We start from the raw sequence: 23738 nt of genomic DNA on the forward strand, positions 1-23738 counted from the left end.
CAGAGAGAGATGGTTAGGCCTTTGGTTTCTAAATTAGAGTTCAAGGGGCACTTGGGGGGCTCAGTCGGTTAAGTGTACGACTTTGGCTCAGGTCATCATCTCACAGCTTCTGAGTTCAAGCGCCACATCGGGCTCTGTGCTAACAGCTCAGAGCCTGGAGCCTACTTCAGATTCTGTGTCTCCCTCTGTCTCTGCCCCTCCCCTGCTCACACTCTATGTCTCTCAATAATAAATAAACATTAAAAAAAATTTTTTTTTAATTAGAGTTCGAAACTCATCTTACTCTGAGATTAGGATCATGGTTTTGTAGAAGTCACATTACCAAATTCTTATGAGGCATATACATAATGAGCTTAAAAGGGAAACATCATGAAAAGTATGGTGTCTGTAGAAAAATGTCTTCTGATCTCCCCAAGTACAATTTACCAATGGGCTTTTGGGACATAATTTGACATTTTCTATTCAATAATTAATTAAAACTCCCATAGTAAGGGAATTACTAGGGGTTTATGCGGTCAGCACTTCATGGATATGATCATTCAAAAGTTTATGAATCCATCCCAGTATACTATCACCCAATCCAAATTCATCATTCTCATCTACAATGCCCTGAGAGACTGTAACAGAGGCCTGTTGAAAACTAAATATGCCGTGCCTATAGGATTTCATGACCTGCTCCTCTGAGAAGCCCATCAGAAGAGGCAGTCAGAATAGCCACACATGATTTGTCCTTAGTGAGCCCTGGCTGATTCTTACGATCATCTTTTTCTTTTAAAATGTTTTACCTTATCATTTGCATCCTGCAGCCTACAGTTCTTTGTCAAGGTTAAGATGAAGTTCAGTGGTCATTAGTTCCTGAACTGCACCTTCTTTCTTCTTTGGGGGGGAAGTGAGGACATTAATCTCTTTCCAGATCTCTGGCAACTTTCCATTCTCCACAATTTGACAAAGACAACTTTCCACTGGCCAGCAAACCCACCTGCAAAGCCTCTCATTGCCTTTGGATGTAATTCCTCTGGGTCAGGAACCCTTTTGAAATTTCCCTTCCTCATGTCCTGGGAACACACCAGGCAGCCTGAAGCCCCTCTCTGGGAAGCCTAACCTCTGGAGGTATAGAGGGTATTCAGTGGCTGACCTCACACAAGTCAGTCCAAGGCTGTGGTGCCACTTTCTACTTCACCTATCAGCTCCTTGAGGCTGGTCAGAGTTGATTCCAGAGCAAGAGTGCACCTGCATTACTTCCTGTACTTTCCAGGAAATGAATCTCTCAACACTGCAAGCCAGTCATTTTTCAGAGGCCATTCAGTCTCGTTTAATTCCTTAGTGGTCAACACAAACTTCAATGAATGAGCATCGTTTGATAAGGGAAGTAAACATATTCCATCACTATGGCTACCTGAAAGTATGAGATTATTCCCTACCCCAACCATGATATTAATTTGGTTATCCCTCAACTATTCGTTATACATAGTCTTTTAGAGTAAAGACGATGGCAGAGCATATTTGACAGAAAAGCAAGCATGGCAAAGTAAGGTACAGAAGCCAGTTAGGCAAGTGTTTTGAACAACCTGCACTCGAGGTACAGTAAATCCTCAGGATCTCAGACGCCCTCTGTCAAGTCTGACCAAGATATGCAGTAGCACTGCAGCCTACAAAAATATGTTACACATCCCCCAAAGACTCATCACTGCTGTTTAGGACTGGAAAAGAGCCAATGCTATATACATCCCAGATAAAGAGACAAAGATGATCTCAGAAAACCAATCCATTAATCGTACCGAATCACTGCTTTCCTACTTCACCTTTCCAAAAGAATATTTTGTCTTTCAGCAAAACTCAATTGGGGCTATCCGTGGTGCAGCCTGCCATCTCAGAGTCAAGAATCCCTGAGCCGTTATTATTGCTGCTCGCAAGGGAGGATTCGCACCCACATGGATCTCTCCTTTCTATGAACGTTTTTGTCTTCCTCGTTACCTTCATATTGTTTTGTTCTCTAATTTTCCTGGGTAAACAGGAGAGAGATATGAGGTAGTGTATAGAACAGAACACTAGTTTGGGAAATAAAAGACCTGGGATCATGTCCTAGATCTGCCATTTATTACCTATAACCTTAGGCAAGCCCATTACCCTCTCTGGGAATCAATTTCTATATGTGTACTACAGGGAAGACTACCCTGAGGACCAAAAAAAACCCCCAAAAAAACAAAAAAAAACACAACAACAAAAAAAAACCACAACGAAGTCAAAGCCCTTTGTAACAATGTAAGAGAAGTTTGTTGTTATTATAATAATTAGTCTCCCCACACAGGCATGTTTCCTGCCTTCAAAAGTAGTTTCTTGTTTGCTTTCTTTTTTCTTTTTAAATGAGAAAGAGAGACAGAGTGTGAGCAGGGGAGGAGCAGAGAGAGGGAGACCAAGAATCTGAAGGAGGCTCCAGGCTCTGAGCTGTCAGCACAGAGCCCAATGTGGGGCTCAAACTCTCAAGCTGTGAGATCATGACCTGAGCTGAAGTTGGACGCTTAACCCACTGAGCCACCCAGGCACCTCTCTTGTTTGCATTTTTAATTTAGGTATAATTGATATAACATTGTGTCAGTTTAAGTGATGATTTGATATACTTATATATTGCAAGATGACTAACAATGTTAGCTAAGACCTCTATTATGTCCCATAATTATTTCCTTTTTTTGTGAACATAATCATGATCTAACCTCTTAGCAGCTTTGAAGTTTATAACACAGCATTGTTGACTATAATCACTGTAACACAGCACTGTTGTAATCATCAGTAACCTATGCAATAGATCTCCAGGGCTTACCTACCTGCCAGTTCCAAGCTTCCATCCTTAAACAACATCTCCCCAATTCTACCAGCTCCCATCCCCTGAGAAGCACCGTTCTATTCTGTATTTTTTTTTTTTTTTTTTTGCTCGTTTACAGCTCCAAATCTTCTCTGGAATCAAGCACATAATTAGGTGTTTGATAATAACATAGTGACTAATTAGAAGACTTCTTTAGCATACAGTGGGATTAGGGATTAGGCTGGTGTTTGCACATTTAATAATATCTGCAAAAGGTGGATGTTCAGTTCTGTTGCCATCTTATACAAAATAAATAAACGTAGGATGAAAGTCTCCAATTTCATACAAGTCTATGAATATTCATGTATTCCATAAAGGTTAACAATGATTCCTCAAAATCTGAAAATAAATCCTAGTGTGAAAAGAACTCCTAGAACAAGGAGCTTTCCATGTTTACTGTGTAAGTTCTCTGCACCTGGTTTTCGTTAAGACTAAGGCTAACCCGTTGTCAAGTGGATCAAATAACGCGGAGTTCTTCAAATGCCTAGGACCCATTACGTTTAGAAAACGTAAATCGGAGTCACAGAGTCACCATTAACTTAATTACGGTTTGACAGAGAAAGATTACTATGATAAAAATCTCAGAAATTTGTGTACCCAGGTCACATGGTTTTTCATAGACTCAATTCTAAAGTAAGAAAATAAACTCAGCGCTGCCTGCATACAACCACCAGGTGATAGATACTGTATCTTATGAAGGTGAGCAAAGAAAGTGAAGTAGAAGGATGGAAATGGCAGTATTGCAGAAGGCGAAACATTTGTTAGGGATGATCAGTGATCCTACAGAAAAGCATGAGGATTCTTAAGCAATATATCCCAGCTAAACAAAAATGTCCAGAAGTTGAAAGGAAACTCTAAGATTAAGATTACTTAGATTCATAAACGAAGGCTCCGATGACACAGGGAGAGGGAAGAACTACAGGAAATGAGCTTATGAAAAGCCAAGGATAGTTACACACAGAAACTTGACATAGAATTTATTGGATAGGTATCAGTTATTACTGCCCTTCTTATATTTCAGGATTAAGGAGGTAAACGGGAGGATAACAGAGTTGGGGGGAGAAGGGTTATAACATTTATTGGGTTCTACATTGTGTCGCATGCCTTTCTACATGCTTTATATTGCTTATTTAATTCTGACAGTAAATCCAATGAAGAAGAGTATCTCAATACCCATTTTAAAGCTATTGAAACCAAGCTTCAGAGAGGTCATATAGCTCAAAATCTGTCTAAGTTCAAGGAAATATGATCTTTACAAAAGAGTTGCCGAATGTACCTTTACACAATTAAATATCAGAGAATCTCCTTTGAAGGATGGCTCTAGCAGGGTTTGAATCAGGCCTGTTCTTCATGAGTGAAGAGAAACCTGTTAATTGACTACCTGACAGGCTGGCTTCCCTCAAAAAAGGTCCTGGTTGAAGCAGCCAGTTGGAACTCGCCAGAACCCAGGGTGAAGAAATAATCATTAGAGGCGGGGATCAAGTGGGCAACAACTCCAGGCTGAATGTGAGGTCCAAGGAATACAATGTTGAATGATGAAAGTGGCTTTCAAGAGAGGACTGAAATCCACAACTTGAAAGAAGAAGCTACATTAACAGAGGAGCCAACAAGAGTTGCCAAAAAGCACCAAGGGATAGATATTTTGAAAGTGGGCAATAAATGACTGAGAATGAAGGATCATATGCCCTGAACTCAACACTAGGAAACAGCATGGTCTACCAGACAACACCTGCTAACATCTGACCTGTTTCGGCCCCAGATGATTTCTGCTCTAATTCATAAATCAAGGAGAAGCATCAATCAGTGAGCCAGCTTACATGGCAGGAATACAAGGCCATTAATGGTTTCAGCAAGTTCACTGTTAAGTCAGGAAAAGAAGGAGAAAGTCTAACTGGCACCAAATCCCTGCAGAATATGAGTCAAAATAGCAATTCTCAATTCCTAATGAATCCATGTAACAGGAAAAAGAGCCAAATCAATATACAGATCAACAGGCTTTAGAAAAAACCATAAGCATAATGCCACACGATAGTAGTATTACATATGACCCTGTACAACTTTAATTGTAATAATTTAAAAACATTCAGTCAGCGGGAGCAGAGTGGTAGAAAAAGGAGGACATGAAGACTTATGGAACAGAGAACCCTGTGACGTAGGGATTATCTTCTCTACAGATGGCAACTAACAAATACCAAGTGTAAGACTTTCCTTCAAATGGTGAGATTTGGAATACTTTTAAGTCTTTAATGTTCTCATACACTTAAAATTGGGGGAAAACAGTCTCATCAATGCACCCTAAATTATCTGGACTAAAATGATATTAAAAAGCCACAAACCCATCACAAATAACCAATAGAGAAAAAAACAAATAGAAAGGAACACTGTATAAATAACTTATCATTTGATGTCTTCTCTGACCACCATAGAATCTGACACTCTCTGTATCCCTTAGGCAGATTTATTTTATTTTTTTCCCCTTCATGGCACTGAAAACACATCTGACATACGACATACTTTACTTGCTGACTTGTTTATCTGCAAACACAATGTAAGCTCTAGAGTACACAGGCAAAGAGGGGAAGGCAATTTTTTTTATTTTCCCTTAATCTCCGGGGTCTTGAAAACTGCCTGGCTCTTGGTAGGCACTCAACTGTTAAATTGAAAATAAATATATAATCAAATTGTTGCTGATTAGCTCAACTCAATGATCAGCTTAAGTAATGACTGCACCTTGGAAAAGTATTTTAGAGTAGCAGAAGTATAAAGGTGAGAACTAAAATGTAGGAGCCATCACTGGGTACTCATTAGCGTTGTCAGAGCTGAGCAGAAGAATCTCATTCATTCATTGGTTCAGTAGGAATAGAAAGGCATGTTGCGACATCGACTTTTTGTCACACTCAACTTTTTAATGTGTGAAAGCTCTACTGCCATAAAAAATTAACACGGATCCGTTTTGATATAATCTGCAAAAGCCCTCCTGAGAATCTAAGAAGAGCTCTAAGTCCAGCTCTGAACAACGAATGGAACTGAAACATCATCATGGAGGAGAAGCCTGATCTGTAGATAAAGGCAGAAGGAAAAAAAGTACACGGTCTACTTGTCATAGGAATTGCATGACCTTAGCAATGCAAAACCGAAAAGTAGTGCTTGGAACAAGTGGCTAAGTGTAAGACTTTGGGTGACTGACATGGTGACCTAGGATTTCTGCTTAGGATTCCACGAAGTCTGGTTGGCAAAGTCAAGTTACTTTTAAATGAGGTGCTGTGTTTCTGTCATTAAACTGGAGCAAAGTGGTCATGATTAGATTGACTGCACACATCCAGGTATGAGAACTCATTTCTTATGATTGCCCAATCTAGATAAACGCATTTGTATTGAAGAACGATCACTTGCCAATTTGGTCAGTCATATTTCATTAGCAAGTTCATGCATCAGGGCTGTGTTTATACCACTATGATGAATTTTAGTTATTGAAGGTAAAATTCAGGCTCTGCTCTTGGATTATAATATGCCTCAGTATGTGAAAATGAGAACACAAATGGAATCCTGACAGGCAAGTATGAAATTTATGCCAAACGGGAAAATTAAAACCAAACATAATGTTCTGACCAGTACCGATCACATCAACAAATGCAGATCAAATAATCAATTAATGAACCCAAATCTTCCCTTCTCCCAAAGATCAACATCTCAATTCCAATGACAGAAGGAGACGGCCATGTACAGAGGCGTAGCTTATGCAACCTGGTGATGAGTCCAAAGCTTTGAAATTGGGACTCTTTCTGCCGAGCCTACTCATCCTGTCTGCTCTGCAACACCTAAACATCTTCCCAGAGGTGTACGAGTAAAGATGAGCATCTTAAGTAAGACTGAGAGGGTCCATCTAGCGTGTTCTGCCTCCTCATCCTGCAGCCAATCTTCCCTTGTTCTCTGTCTAGCCCTTCAGCTAGTGACTGAAAGGTGAACCTGACTGCTTCCTCCTTCCACAAGCGCCCTGCACAGGCTGTTTCCTCTGTCCAAACTTATCTCCTTCCCCTCCCCTTCCTCAGTGTAACCTCGATCAGGAATTTTCCCAGAGGCAACTCGTTCTATCGCACACTCTTAGAGCAGCAGAGAACCCTACTTCCCAGCACTGTCTTATTGGTGCCTTTGCATTTACTTATGAGATACTTATGAGTCTTCCTTGCCAGACAGTTCCACGAGGAAGGCACTTTTTTTGTCCCTCAACGTATCCCAGCACACAGCACAACCCTGGGTATATACAGTAAGCTCTTCAGCCCTTGTGGAAGAAGGAAGGAAGGTATGAAGAAATGAGAAGTTTAACACACATGGTCAGAGTCTGGCATTGAGTGTAAAAGAGCTCAGCTTCTAAGGAAAATATTAGAGACAGAGACAGAAACACAGAGGAAAACCATTAAGGGGGAAAGCTAAGTGGAGCACAGCTAAAGAGACTGAAAGCAAATTTGATGCTTCTCCTCCTCAGTGCCTAATGTTGGTATGAAGTATTTAGTAAAGACTTCAGTGAATACACGTCAGAGACAAGCCATCAAGATTTCTCTTCTGCTTCATGTTTGTGCTGTATGCTTCCAAATTCTATTAGTGTGTGGTAAGCGGCCTCTTCTTGGGCCTTTTCTCTCTTTTTTAGCCTGTTGCCTCCACCTCTCCCTCCCTGTGGTGATTACTGTTTTATTTGGTCTTGGTTATTTATCACATCAAAGGCCATAATTTGCTTCACTCAGAATTATTTCTCCCAGGTAAAATCTCCCATTCTTTCTACCAACTTGTTTTCCCATTTTCTCCATGGTTAAAAGTGACTTTGAACTTTTCTCAGAAGTTTTCTGAGAATGACACAACTTTGTCATATTCCATTTTCTCTCTTTTTTTCCATTTTGAACGAGGGATCACTTGGCATTACATCACTCTGTCAGAAAATGCACTAGGCAGAAAAAAACAAGACTTTGATAAGAACACTCTAGTACCTACCAAGACATTGCCCATTCCAGCCTCGAAACCCTTCTGTGCAGGGAACACACTGGTAAGATCCAGGAGAATTCACGCACTGCTCATCTGGACAAGTGCTTGGAGTTAAACATTCATCAATATCTGAAAAATTGGAAAAGTAGGTCACAAGCATTTATCAGAATACGGAAGCAAACATTCACTTTTCTGATGAAGCCGGGGGGAAAAAAGGTATGTTGTATCTACATTTTGGTGGAGAAAACCATAACTAGGTAAGTCAAACACTGTGCCTACACTTAACCACCACAACAATAATGCAAGGCCAGGTAGACCTTGTATAAAATATTTACACACATCCAAAGGAAAAACTTGGCTCCAGTTTTCCAACTGGCAGGGTTAGACCTCTCCATTGCTGGGAGCTGGCAGCTTCTTGGGGGCCATTTTCTGAACACCAAACCTTTGAAGGAATACTGCAGCTTGCCAGAAAGAAATATAATAAACAGGCATGAGAGTGACAAAGCCACATATCCACCTGGCCAGAGGTTCTCTCTGCAGGCAATGGATGCTCTAGGGAAATCCTTGCTTTGGCTTCATGGGCCTAAGAACACCCAAGGTTTGAATAATTTAAAACCTTTCACAGGCTGTGAACTCCTTGGAGGTGGAAACAGAACATTAGGAGAAAATGAACTCATCAAATATTTGCCAGACTTTCCAAAAAACATGGTGATATGATCGTATGCTAATATTTTCTAATAAAAATATACCTTATTATTCACATTCACAGCTAACTGGAGTTATTCATCACTGTTCTTTTCAATGTGAGGAGAAAAACAACACCTTAAATATGCTTGGGGCTGTGGTGGACGTAACTACTACAGAGGCTCTAGGCATTTTGAAGAATGGTAGAACAACAGAAGGGGGAAGCAGGATACAGGAAGTGGTTCAGGAGTTTAACAAGAGTGGGAACACCTTGGGTACCAGCCCCATTTGAAAAGATCATTTTTTTCTGGGATTGGAGTCGGAATTCAAATGAGTGTATTTACTGTCTAAGTGTTCCAATATAAGATACATATAGGACCTCCAATCATATGCAAAATATAAAGACAATTTTCAGGACATAAGCAAAAAGTGAAAGAAATATATAACGGATACATTCATCCATTCTGGGAAATTCTCAAAAATTATCTCTCATTATCACCAGACAGGTGTGAAAATACGCTTCAAGTAAAAAAGATGCTCAAAGGAAAAATGTTGAAGATGTTATTAATAGAATAAGCACCAAGTCAGTGTGGTAATTTTTTTTTCCTATCAGCAAAAAATCCTTGCCAACAGACAATGACACATAGTGGTGTGTGTGTGTGTGTGTGTGTGTGTGTGTGTGTGTGTGTGTTTTAGGTCAGATGTTCTGGGACTTCTTGTTCTACAGAAAGATGACGCCTGCCAGTTTCATTTTCCAAACAGCATTACATTCTTCTCTGGAAGGATTTTTTTTTTAAATAGAACTACAACTGTTAAGTCAGAGAAGGTTTTAAGGAAAGCTGGCCCAATAAATAAGATGCAACGCGGAGCAAGACAAGACAACATCCCTACATTTCCGGCCACTCTCACCTCTGTCTGCTCGTTCCCTCATCTATAAATTAGGGACTACCTGCCTGGTAATACCTCAGCAGGACAAAGTAAGGACGCATGAGATAATGTCTGTGAACTACAATAGACTCCTTGGAGACTGGGGCTGTTTGAAAGCAACTTTGTTAGTGGCAGCTGAGAAAATCTTTGGTGAGCCAGGAGCCTGGGGACCTTTGGTTCTGGTCCATGACGAAATTAGAAAACAGCTATGTTATTTGGCTCCTTCTTCTTTTCAAGCCATTTCATGGGGATAGAATTATGTATTATTTACTCAGGGAACCCTGGTAGTATTTCTGTGAAATAATTTCCATACACCAAATATTACTGAACAGTCTCCATCGGTTTCCTGTTTACGTACAGAATTTTCAAATTTCTACTCCTTCCCACTTTCCATCCTCGCACCATAGTTACTACTTAAATGTCTCAACTCCCCATCCTGAAACTGTAAGTATGACTTAACAATCAGCATGTGACTTCAATCAGTTAAGTATCTGACTTCAGCTCAGGTCATGATCTCATGGCTCATGGGTTCAAGATCCACGTGGGGCTCTGTGCGGACAGCTCAGAGCCTGGAGCCTGCTTCGGATTCTGTGTCTCCCTCTCTCTCTGCTTCTCCCCTACTTGGTCACATGTGCATTCTCTCTCTCTCAAAAATAAATAAACATTGAAAAAAATTTTAGAATCAGCATTTGACTTTTTCGGGGAGTGTTGTTTTACACATAAAGGCTTGTCAGGTAAACCACGCCATTTCTTTAAAAGCATTTCCAAAGCTATAGATGTACCAAGAAGGCCCATGCAAAAACAAAGCCATCAGGAAAGGGGGGAGGTTTCTAGAGAATGGTTCTTGAGAACTAATAAGGTGAAAGGCACTACACAAGATACCACAACACGCATTTATTCTCAGGACAGCCCTGAAAGTTAACTTTGTGGCTCCCAAGTTAACAATCCAAAGGGGCCAAGTCGCTGACTCCAAGCCATAAAGTGACTAAGCGCAGAAGTCAGGAGCTGATGCCACAGCCCTGCCCCCTCCTAAGGGGGCATGCTGCCTCTCCAGGGCAGAGTGAGGGTCCCCTATAAAAGGAGAGTGGGCACACTTCACCCCTGTTGTCTCATGGTCCTCAGCTGCCAGGGAAGAGACCTTATAGTTCTGTTGTGATCCTAGTTGATCAGAGATTCAGGAATGTAAAATGCTCCCGCGTCTCTCCAGATCAGAATGCAAGGGGCCTGGGGGAGAGGCAGGGACAGACTGCCAAAACACCGAATTAGCTCTCCCTCCAGGACCAGGTCATTAGATCCATGTAGAAAACCAATGCAGAGGAGGCAGGGACAGCTGAGGGCAGCCTGCCCCAACTTGTCTGTCCCTCCCTTGGTCTGGAAGTCGAGCCATATTAGAAAATGGGCTGATCTTCAGGCGGCCACAGGCAAAGAACCCCCGTGGAACCAGGACCATCCACATGGCCTGGCCCCTCAGAAAAGTGTTCAGAGACCCCTCTTCCCTTCCCCGGCACATATCCATGGCAGCATTCAAGCAGAAGTGCAACATATTTCTTCATGAAAATAATTATTTAAAAAGCACCATGGTGGTTTCAAAAAGAACCTGTATAACTGGGATACAAACATGAGCAGAAATATTAAATGGTTAAGCATTCTGGCCATACTCTAAAAGCTTCTCAGAACTTTTTTTTTTTTTTTAATATAATACCAGCAAACTCATTGCCACAATCAATAATAAAGAAATTTTATCTAGCGTGGCTAGAATGCAACCTGGAGTTAGTCAGAGGGAGCTTTGGTACAGAAGGGTTTGTAACCAAGTCCCAGAACACATGTAAGACAAGCTGCGAGAAAGGAATGTAACAGGGCAAGAAGGGTGGAAACTAAAAATCAACAGCGGGTAAATCTGCACCATGTTCCCAGATGAATGATCCAGACGCTGTAATTAAGTCTGGGCTTACGCTACGATGCTCCGCAATCAATTGTTCTACAGCGATTCACTCAAACTACCAGGGAAGGCAGATGCTGAGGTGGACAAGGGGAGAACAAAAATGGAAGACAATGGAAAACAATCCAAAGTCCCTGAAGCGAGTCCAAGAGGCTGTGACTGCAGAAGGCAGGAAGAGCTTCGATGAGCTGATATCATGCACAGGCTGGGGGAGGAAAGTCTCAGGTGTGGACCCAGCCCTGCATTTCACCATCATGTGTGCTCCACACTTCAAGGTGGCACTGACTCACCCTCACAACGGCCGCCCCGGGTCATGCGGTACCCGCTGTCGCAGTATTCACACCGGAAGGCCCCCATGGTATTGATGCAGTGTCCTTCCCCACACACATCTGGCCTCAGGCACTCGTCAACATCTATACGAAGCAGAAAACACGGTCGAGTTTTATTTCTCAAAACAGAATTTCAAACCTCTCCCATCTCCCAGGTCAGTTTGAAGTCAAGAATCAACCGATTCCCACTACCATCCCTTTGATTTGTTTGACGTGTTTCAAAATTGAGTGGTTTTGATTTATGTGGGACCCAACACATTTAACATCTTGGGTCTCTGCACACACTTGACACTCTTCATTCCATAGCGTTGGAGAAAAAAACTTCCATATTTATATCCTTCAGTGTCTAGCAGATGACTATGTCATAAAAGGTGTTCAGTGATAAATTCTGGGTTGCCAGAATAAGCAGTTAAGATTGATGGGATCTTAGGGGAGCTAACAACCCAGATCTGGGAATTTATGCATCAGGAAGAACACAGCCATTACCTATGCAGTTAGGACCCTCCTCACTGGCCATAAATCCTGCTGGACAAATACACAAGAAACTTCCCTCGGTGTTTTCACAGCGTCCCTGGGAACAGAGCTGTTGGACCTGAGTGCATTCATCAATATCTGTTAACAAAAATACAGATAAAAGTATCAGTGTCGTGTAGCATGAAATTCTCAGTCTCCCTGTTCATAAAATACCAGCACACTATTCCCTGTGCACCACATCCTTATAACCGAGGAGACTAGGAAAGGGAGACATGATCACACGCCTCAGATACTTGAAGGATGGTTACTGGGAACAGGGAATACACTTATGGTATATTGTTTGAAAAGCTAAAACTACAACCTTCACATTGGTGTTTGTGAGAGACAGATTTAGGTCGACATAGAAGGACCCCTCTGATACATGGAATCACCTAAGCACTGAAATTCATGTGCAACTCCCAGGCCAGCTCAGCAGAGAGTGCCAGAAATACTGTAAAAGGGACTCTCCCACTGTGCACGTGGGCAAAGCTAGACTAGATCATCTCAAATGCCCTGTTATATTCTACGATTCCAAACAGAATACATACAATGTATGCAAATTCAAGAGAAATAGCCATGGTACAGAGTAGGTGGATACTCCCCTCATCCCACTCCACATATACATATACGAAACAAAATAACGTCAAGTCACACATCTTATGGACACTTAGCATATCAAAGTCATATTAACTGGGTATATGCCTTGTTGCTTTATATTTGCCTTCTAACTCTTAGTGCTGAATTTCCTTTTTCTAAAAAAGAGAGCAATTAAATTTAGTGTTAATGCACTGAAATGATTTCCATAATGCCATCATACGTCTTTCTGAGATACATTTTTTTCCAAAGAACCACGTATGAGAGGCTGGATTTGTAAATTCATTAATAGCTTTGTGTTAGTCTACTGATTTTCAGTTTAGAAATTGCTTTTAGAAATCAGATTTTGAGCAATTACATGAATATAATTCTTTATTGCAGTATATAGTATTATTATTTTGGTTTTGCTAAATACATGCTTATAGGTAGTTATTTCTATTACTTCATATATTATATATTTTATTATATTATTATACCTAGAAATCTTTGGAAATTAGTTTACCTTTTTCCCCCTTTTATCTAATTGTATTACATTTGGAAAGGTAGGTAGCACTGAACCAGGAGGTAAGAGCAACCCAGGAGATGAACAAACCTCTTTTTGAGCTCTTTTAGTGCAGGGACAGAAATTTTTAAAAATTAAACACAGTAACATTTCCCATGATAATCACAGGGAAAATGTTCTTAATGTGGAAATGTTTTATCTTCAATAATTTCATCCATGAAAAAGTGTCTCTTACCAACACATTTCCTCTGTTGCTCACTGAACTTGTAGCCCTCATAGCATATACACGTATACCTCACAGGCAGGTTAATGCAGTGTCCTGCTCCACAGATGTCAGGGTTCACAGTACATTCATTTATTTCTTAATAAATAAGAGAGAAAAAAAAGACATCAACAAAGATTTCACTGTCGCTTGCAAACCATTCCTGTGTATTTCCTGATTAGCTTATCGTCAGGTATGCAATTAGAAGACACAGGTCACTTCTCATTTATCTAAAGAAAATAAAAACACTCATTCAAAAAGGTACAGGCGCCCATATGTTTCTTGCAGCATTGTTTACAACATCCAAGATATGGAAGCAACCCAAGTGTCCACTGACAGATGAGTAGATAAGGAGGATGTGGTGTATATATACACAGTGGACTATTACTCAGCCATAAACAAGAGTGAGATCTTGCTATTTGTGACAGTGTGGATGTACCTAGAGGGTATAATGCTAAGTATCTGAAATAAGTCAGAGAAAGACAAATACCACATGATTTCACTTACATATGGAATCTAAAAAAAAATGAGCAAAGAAATAAAAAAAAAAAAAAAACAGAAACAGACCTATAAATACCCAGAACAAACTGATGGTTGCCAGAATGGGGGGAGGATGGGCAAATGGGTCAAGTGGAATGTGAGGTACAGGCTTTCCTTATGGAATGATGCTGCCACTGGGATGAAAGGCACAGCACAGGGCACCTAGTCCATGGTACTGGAATAGTGTTGTATGGGGACAGATCGTAGCTACACTTGTGGTGAGCACAGCATAACAAACAGACCTGCCGAAAGACTAACCTATACACCTGAATCTAATGCAACATTGTGTCAACTTGAGTTCAATAAAAAAGGTATGGTGACTTCTAAAATCAAGTATAAATTCATTTGATTACTTCATAATTGCTCAGTTAGTCACACCCAAGATCATCAATAATTCCTAATGAAACAACTTCTAACACGAACTGGAGTGGGTAGCAAGTCAGAAAAAGGCCACCTTGGGGGGCGCCTGGGTGGCTCAGTCGGTTAAGCGTCCGACTTCAGCTCAGGTCATTATCTCACAGTTCTCATGGGTTCGAGCCCTGTGTCGGGCTGTGTGCTGACAGCTCAGAGCCTGGAGCCTGCTTTGAATTCTGTGTCTCCCTCTCTCCCTGCCCTTCCCCCGCTTGCACTCTGTCTCTGTCTCCTTCAAAAATATGTAAACATTAAATAATAATAATAAAAGAGGCCACCTTGGGAATTTTAAGACAATCAAATCTTTTCAACTTCTAAGATGGCCCACAAGGAGTTTCTACCCATTCCAGTTCATTTGACATGATGGACTTTGAACCAACATGTGAGTTCTACTGATAAAATATATAGTAACTTTTTATTCGTTAGCAGGCCAAATTCAGTTTCTAACAACTATGTCCAACCTCCTCCAAAATCTGTCATTAGTTCCCAAGAAAGATCTACCACTCCTAATCAAAGCAAAACTTCTGGGTGTAACTTACTCTTAATTTGCCAATTTCAACATCATTATATTTAGAGTGATAAAGTAGAATCTTCTTCCCAATCTTCTCTGCTAAATTCCCCCTTGTGCTCCTACTGACTGGTGCTTGAGACCTGCTTCTTCTATAAGGCCTGAGCAGACTGGCCTCATTCCATGTGGGTACACACTGTGGTAGAGACAGGGTCTCGGGAGTCTATGTTGGGTAAAGGCCATCAAAATGTGCTTACTTACCAAAAGGACATAAAATGGCCTTAATTACCTGAGGACTCAAAAGTGGCCTTCTGAGAGGAATTCCATCCCTTATATGATCTAGTTTCAGTGAACTTTGTAATAAGGTATCATGGCATTGTCAGGCAGGGACAGTCTAGTTGGTAGAAGCCCAGGCTTCTAGACACTGAAAACACAAATCTGGCTACCCTTTCTAAGCTCTGTAACACAGGGGCAAGTTACTCAAGCATGCTAGCCCTCACTTTTCTGCAGGTGAAATAAATGGGAATAATCAGAGCATGAACTTGAGTACCAGGTTCAAAGAAGATAAATAACGCACATGGCCCAATGCCTGGCATATTGTACGTGTTCAGTAAAAGCCATTAAAGACCTAAAAGTGAGACCTGAAACCATAAAAATCATACAAGAGAGCACAAACAGTAATTGCTCTGACATTGGCCATAGCAACAGTTTTCTAGATATGTTCCCCGAGTCAAGGGAAATAAAAGCAAAAATAAACCATTGGGACCATGTCCTTCTACACAGCAAAGGAAACAATAAAACTAAAAGACAACTAACTGAATGGGAGAAAACATTTGTAAATGATATATCCTGATAAGGGGTTAGTATCCAAAATACATAAAGCTTTTATACACCTCAACACCAAAAACAACCCAAATGATCCAATTAAAAATAAGTAGATGACGTGAACAAACATTTCTTCAAAGACCTACAGATGACTGTTGGCCATGAAAAGATGTTCAGCATCACTCATCATCAGGGAAATGCAAATCAAACCACAATGAGATATCACCTCACACTTGTCAGAATGGCTAAAATCAACAACACAAGAAATGACAAGTGTTGGAGAGGGTGTTTTTGTTCCTCAAAAAGTTAAAAACAGAAATACAATATGATCTAATAATTCCATTATTGGGTATTTACCCAAAGAATATGAAAATACTAATTCAAAGGGATACATGCACCCCTATGTTTATTGCAGCATTATTTACAACAGCCAAACTATGGAGGCAGCCCAAGTGTCCATCAATAGATGAATGGATAAAGATGATTTGGTATTTATACAATGGCATATTATTCAGCTGTAAAAAAGAATGAAACCTTGCCATCTGCAATGGCATGGATGGATCTACAGGATATAATGCTAAGCGAAATAAATCAGTCAGAGAAAGACAAATACAGTATGATTTCACTAATATGTGGAACTGAGGAAACAAAACAAACGAACAAAGTGGGAAAAAAAGACAAACCAAGACACAGACTCTTAGCTATAGAGAACAAGTTGATGGTTACCAGAGGGGAGGTGGGTGGGGGCATGGGTGAAATAGATGGGGATTAAGGATACATTTGTCATGAGGAGCACTGAGTAATGTATAGAATACATGAATCACTATATTGTATACCTGATGTAACACTGTACATTAATTATACTGATATTTAAAATTAAAAAATAATTTTGGGGCGCCTGGGTGGCTCAGTTGGTTCAGTGTCCAACTTTGGCTCAGGTCACCATCTCATGGTTTGTGAGTTTGAGCTCCGCGTTGGGCTCTGTACTGTCAGTTCAGAGCCTGGAGCCTGCTTCGGATTCTGTATCTCCCTCTCTCTCTGCTCCTCCCCCACTCATGCTCTGTCTCTCTCTGTCTCTCAAAAAATGAATAAACGTTAAAAATAATTCTTAAAAAATTAAATTAAATTAAAAAATATTTTTACAAATAAGCAAAAATTTAAAAAAGAAATAAGGGGGAAGAATTCTTGTAAGTAATCCATATACCTGAATTTTTTTAATTTGTAGATTTAAAAGTGAATTGTAAATGAATTAACAAAATACCTTTATGTATTAAAAAAAAAAGCTAGCCATTATATTATTAACAGCATTGTAAATGTTGTTCCTTTGGAAATCATTTAAGAATATGTAACAAAGAAGCTGCACATTAAAACAAGGTTGTCCTGGGCTATTACCTCATTGTCAACACAAAGTCAACAAGGCTTAAAATGCATGCTGCCAGGAGCCCATGCAGTCCAGTGTGAGAAGACAGTGGTCTCAGGCAGGGTAAGCTACATCAACCGCCTTGTTGGAAGCGTCTTTGGTTTGAGATGAGAAACAGGTGTGCTACCATTACCAATAACCTACCATGCATTCTGCAGGAGGATGTGACCATCAGAGCTTTAACAAACACTATGGAAACGACCTAAACGAGGGCTGCGGGCTGCGGCTGTGGTAGCTTTCCAAAACCCAAACCACATTCTTCATTTTTCATCAAGTGTTAGGCACTATGCTGTGACTTTGAGACAATTGGTGCAAATCATCTGGAAAGTCCCTGGACTTTACAAGGAAGCATATGAATACAGACCTGCGGTATCTACTTGGATGGCACACATCGCATTTACAAACTACTTATACCTTTTGTGAGCCCACATGTGCTAATTAATTCACTATCAGAAAAATAGAGTGCTTTAGTCCGTATAATGTAAAATTATGGAAAAAATAAAGTAACCCAGAAGGCTAAAAACATTAGTAATTAACATGATGGCTTAAACTTAAGTGGCAGTATACAAAAAATGAATTATAAAACATATATAGCATAATTATATAATCACTGGCACGATAGGAAAATGTTTATTCGTTAAAAGATATAATTGGTTACAAATATAGAATATGATCTAAATTATAAACTACACAAAAGACAAGAAAATAAATCTCAGGTTATGATTATGGGGATTGGTATTTTCTTTAGATTTTTCTGCATTTTTCAAAATTTCTACAATGAGCATTTGAATTACTTTTATAATCCAAAGCCTTCCTTAACAAAAATTATCCTTTCTTGGGGCACCTGGATGGCCCAGTCAGTTAAGCGACTGACTTCAGCTCAGGTCATGATCTCATGGTTCATGAATTTGAGCCCTGCATTGGGCTCTGTGCTGACAGCTCACAGCCTGGAGCCTGCTTCAGATTCTGTGTCTCCCTCTTTCGCTGCCCCTCCCCAACTCATGCTCTGTCTCTCTCTCCCTCTCTCTCAAAAATGAAAAACATTTAAAAAAAATTTTTTTTAATTATCCTTTCTATGCCACAAAAATCTGAAAGGAAAAGGTCACCTTTTCCTGATTATAATCCTAGATACTCAGGTAAGATTTTTTTTTCTCTATGATAGGAATTCTTTAGAAGAACAGTGTGAAAATCACATCTCTAACCCTCTATTCCATACTGTAGGTAGATGCCTGCTCTGAAAATTACTGGTATTTACTTCTCTCAATTTTCTTTGTAATGACTAATCTTCCTTTAGAGTCTACTTTGCTATTTTCTTAAAACAAGAGACATATTGATCAGTTTGCAAAGAGAAAAGTTAGAAGATGAGTTAATATATTAGGGACAAGGATTCAGAACAAGTTCAAAGGCTATAAATCTGGGGTTTTCATATAATGCTCGAGCAGAACTCAGTGTCCCAAAGCCCACACACACCAATTTGTTGATAACCGAATATTTGTAACTTTTCAAGCACAGCTTTAGAATGGAATTTTTATAAGTGCGACCAAAAACCATCAAAAGTATGTGATGTTTAATTCAAATACGATACATTCCTATGCCACGGTGTGCCAACATATTTAAACTGTTTCTTCTGACAGCTCTAAAACAGGAGAAATACTTAAGAATTATACTCTTTAGTCTTAGGAAATGAAACCTTAGGAAATGGCCTTTCTTCCACTGTAGAATCTAAAATAGAGGCTCTGAGGATTTTTATGAGGCATGTTTGAGAATCTTTAGCTGATTACCTCATAGATAAACTATATAGAGACACAGCTTGATAGTGTTGGTCCCAGCTGGCAGGACACTAACATATATAAGAAAATGTTACTCTGACACCACTAGAGGGTACTAAGAGATACATCAAAGGAGTGGAGGGATATTTACTAAAATGTATTTGATTTCTACCCTGTTTGTCCCATTTTTTAATACAAGCAATGAATTAATGCAACTTTCATCAGTGCGGCCTCAGAGCTCCCTTCCGCCCATGTGCTAAGCAGGACTCCACCCTTCCAAACAAAGAGTCAGAACACCTCCAAAACACCTTAGAACTTTTAACACAAGTCTCCTAACTACCTCTTCCCATGCTTTCCCCTCTTATGAGATTTTCATTCTCTAGCAAGTACTGTTATACCAAAAGGCCGTCTTGAAAATCAACTGGCAAGTTCTTCTAATTTTTCCATTTTTCTGAAGACAAAAGACAGGTCTTTTTATTTTTCCAAGAGGTCACTCACACTTAGATATGTGACCCTCTTCCCACAGAATGAAGCAGTTTCTGTTGAAACATACAGTTCTTTGAGCAGATTGTATGTAGACATAAGAATTATGGCAAAGCCTCACACAGGCAGCACTAATTATTGGTCTCTGGGGTACTCTAGGCTAATGAAAAGGTCTTGCCTTCTTTAGCCAGTTTGGCTTCCCAGAGAGATCAAGAGATTCTTCCCAGGAGACTCTTCCCTAACACCCATCACATGCCCCCGGGTCCTCAGGACCACCTGATCCTTCTCTACTATAAGTGCCTCTGAAGCAACTTCACTTTCTCCAAGTCAAGAACCATATTCTGCTTCTTTCACTAGAATTCCATTTAGAATCTTGGAAAAAGAGCTATGACCAAAAGCCAAGGGAAAACCAAATACTCTATTTATCCCACCACCAAGGCCAACAGTGGATTTAGGAGTTTGGTATCTTTATTATGTTGTTTTAATTAAACGAAAAATAAAGTTTTTTTGGCAAAATATGAAAATGAGTATGTTGATCTTGCATGTTTTTCCTCATCATATGATTACTCAAGTAAGTAAGTAAATAAATAAATAAATCCTGGAGATATTAAAGCATGATGATTTTACATGAAAAAAAGGAGTTCATTTTCCAACAGCATACATAGTTTATGAAGCTGTAATGACACCAGTAATACACTTTAGGGACAAACTTTTTTTTAAAGGGGTCAGTTCTGAGTTCTGGAAAAGATCTGATGAGCCAATAGTTTTTATAATGTTTGGGCCACGATAATTACAAAGGTCTCCACAAAGCAGTCATGGAAGTCAAAAGAATAATTTCTGGCTGGTATGCAAGGGCTACGGAGGAAGTTTGGGAAGAGTAGGAGGAAGGCATCAAATGTTAGCTCATGGAAAGGTTTACAAAAATGCCCTGGCTTCCTAACTGCCCCACAATGAGCATAAACTGTCCCACAACAATTGAAACAGATGTTTCCACTTTGTAGATATTTGCCAGAGGTTTGATTTTCTAACCTATCCTTGAGCTATTAAGACACTATGTTAAATCAAGAATTTATATGCTGAAATGTATAATTTATTTGGAAACCGTATACCAGTAATGTTGCAAGCCACCAAATCAGCTGTTAAGAGTGGAAAATATCACACTTATTTCTTGCAAGTATGTGGCTCACTTTATTACATGTCAAAGTGTGTCTGAAGAAATCTGAAAAGGCTACTTCTAATTTCACAATCACAAATGTATCATCACTAAGCCATATGAAGCTGATTTTATTTATTTTAGACTCCTACGTATTATTCTATTCCTTTCTTCAACTTATGAGACAAACTAATAAATAGTGACAAACATGAGTTACCTCCTCTGTGTTTTAGGGGAAAGAGCCATTGTATAATACTCCTGACAGAACTGATCAGATTGCTCCCTCAATCTATGTGTCTGGCTCTCACATAAAGCCAATGGGAACATCTATAGTTTGATTTAAATTAAAATTGATACAAAACAGTCTTCTTGTTCTAGTGTAGATTACAGATTACAGCGTAGCTCTAAAGTTGCAAGCCATTTTAATTCAAATGCTCTAATATTCTCCCCATGGGCTGTTTCAGAAAGATTCTTCTACTATAGGAAGTAGGAACACCTACAAATGTTGCATAAAATTTTAACATCACTTTTTTCCTGGAAGGAAATATTCATGCTTCAAACATGTGATAGCAGATGTCAGGCCTGTATCTCTGCCAAACTCAAATTAAGCTGTCTTCTAACAACTTCTTAAAGCACAGCTACTTTCATTTTTTTTTAAACCAGCTCTGTAGTTCAGTTGAAGCTAAGTAACTTCAATTTGTTATTCCTCACACAGCTGCATTTAAATGACGAAACTACATTTATCTAGCCAGACTTAATTAACCTCTGCAGAGCTAGTTTGCAAGAAGTCTATCCATTGAAGTCAGCCATTGTTAAAAAGGCACAAAGCTGTACGTTCACATGGGAAAATACAAATATAGAAACACAGTATTTGGACCTAGAGAATTGTCCATGTATTGTCACACTGCAATTTTCCTTTTTAATAATGAGATCAACAGTGAAAAGATCCTTGTTGACCAAGATGTGCCAAGGTGCAGTCTCTTATAGATGTGTTTAATAAAGTGAGCAGACACATAAATTACTTCAGAATAGAGTAACTGTTTTAGCCATGGCCATTTAAAAAAAAAAAAAACACTATCACTTCATTTTATCATTCTAGAAGTGATTAGAAGAGCTGTTATTTCTCTACAACTTAACTCAGTATGAAGAGGAAAAGCAAAAAGCAGTTGGCATCCAGTAAGTGGACAAGGCTGTGGCTCCGGGTGCAGGTGCCTTGAACGACAGAAAAATGCACTGCAGACCCTGATGTGACTGCACATCTCTGTGAAGTGCATTTCATCCTCGGACACAAAGATGCTTTTTATTTTTTATTTTTTACTTTTAAAAAAAAAATATTTTAATGTCTATTTTTGAGATACAGAGAGAGGGGGGGGGGGAGGAAGAGAGAGAGAGGGAGAGAGAGAGAGAAAATGAGCACGAGCAAGTCGCGAGAGGCAGAGAGACAGGCAGACAGAAGATCCGAAGAGGGCTCCACACTGATAGCGGGGCTTGAACTCATGAACAGTGAGATTGTGACCCGAGCTGCAGTCAGACGCTTAACCTAAGGAGCCACGCAGGCACCCCCAAAGGTGCTTTTTAAAAACACTTTTCAGACTGATGTCTGAATTCAAATATCTAAGAGAACTCACATCCACATTTTTGAGAAAATGGACCAAAGTTTTTAATATAAAAATAACATATATTATATATAATTGTACCATCGTTTTTAACATAAAACCCTTATATATATAAGATTATAACTTGATGCTTTGATATATGCAGGCACTGTGAAATGCTCACTATAATTCATCTAATTAACACACGAAGTACAATTTTTACTTGCAAATTCATTCGTGTCATGTTTCTGAGGAAGGATTATCTTAAGAGAGGCTGCACACTCCTTCCTCTATTAGCTTCTCTTGTTATACCCTGCCAACCTCATCCTGACCTTACTCTGGCATGATGCATTTTAGCGATCTTTTTCTGACTATACAAAAATATTTGTCCACTATAGAGTATATGGAAAACAGAAAATATTCTACAACACCCCAAACCTCTTGGATCCTACTATAAAAATAATCACTGCTAATATCTGGCATATTTTCTTCCAGTATGTTCTCAATATGTAAGTCTTTTTTATATAATTGGCAAAGTGCTCTTTCCTTCATTTTTCCATACTTCATTTTGTGTTTAACAGTATTGTGACCATTTTCTGCTAGATTTTAATAAAAATACTTCAAAAATACTGTATGTGATGGCAGCATAATGTTCCAATGTATAGATGTAACATAATTATCTATTTCCCTATAGTTAAATGTTTAGATTATCTCCACTTTTTCTCTATTATACCTGATGCTGTGGTAAGTATCCATTCATATAAATCATTGTCTCAGTCTTTGGGGACATTATTTCCTCACACTAGATATTTTAACATAAGATTACTGGGTCAAAAGTTCTGAACTTTTTAAAAATTCTTTTTTTTCTTAATTTTATTTAAATCCGAGCTAGTTAACATATAGTGCAGTAATCGTTTCAAGAATAGAAGTTAGTGATTCATCACTTACATGTAACACCCAGTGCTCATCCCAATAAGTGCCCTCCTTAATGCCCATCCCCCATTTAACCCATTCCCCCTCACCCACCTCCCCACCAGCAACCCTGTTTGTTCTCTGTATTTAAGAGTCTCTTATACATTTTGCCAGTTTGTGCTTTCTAGAAGAGTTAAACCAGTTTACATTTCTTTCAGCCATGTGTTTTACCTCAATTTTTAAAAATATATATATTTTTAATTTTTAATGTTTATTTATTTTTGAGAGACAGAGTGTGAGCAGGGGAGGGGCAGAGAGACAGGGAGACCCAGAATCTGAAGCAGGCTCCATGCTGAGCTGTCAGCACAGAACCCGATGCGGGGCTCAAGCTCACAAACCGCGAGATCATGACCTGAGCCAAAGTCAGACGCTTAATCGACTGAGCCACCCAGGCGCCCCTGACCTCAATCTTACTCTAGTAAAAATTAAATGCTATTTTGATAATTATTTTAATTTGCATTTATTTGATTATTAGTTG

The 23738-nt window shown here is 39.4% G+C and overlaps 1 protein-coding gene across 9 annotated transcripts in view; it reads right to left on the reverse strand.

Annotated features, from left to right (window-relative positions):
- The window catches only part of LTBP1 (latent transforming growth factor beta binding protein 1), a 398718-nt gene that overhangs the window by 98955 nt on the left and 276025 nt on the right, over positions 1-23738 (reverse strand). For all 9 annotated transcript variants that reach the window (XM_042982189.1, XM_042982190.1, XM_042982188.1 and 6 more), the window contains 4 exons: positions 13558-13683; positions 12200-12325; positions 11675-11797; positions 7844-7963 (listed from right to left, as the gene is read on the reverse strand). In XM_042982189.1, the coding sequence (XP_042838123.1) occupies positions 7844-7963; positions 11675-11797; positions 12200-12325; positions 13558-13683 (495 nt within the window). The remainder of the gene's footprint in view (positions 1-7843; positions 7964-11674; positions 11798-12199; positions 12326-13557; positions 13684-23738) is intronic.

The sequence above is a fragment of the Panthera tigris genome, chromosome A3 (genome assembly GCF_018350195.1).
Source record: "Panthera tigris isolate Pti1 chromosome A3, P.tigris_Pti1_mat1.1, whole genome shotgun sequence".
NCBI classification, from domain to species: domain Eukaryota; kingdom Metazoa; phylum Chordata; class Mammalia; order Carnivora; family Felidae; genus Panthera; species Panthera tigris.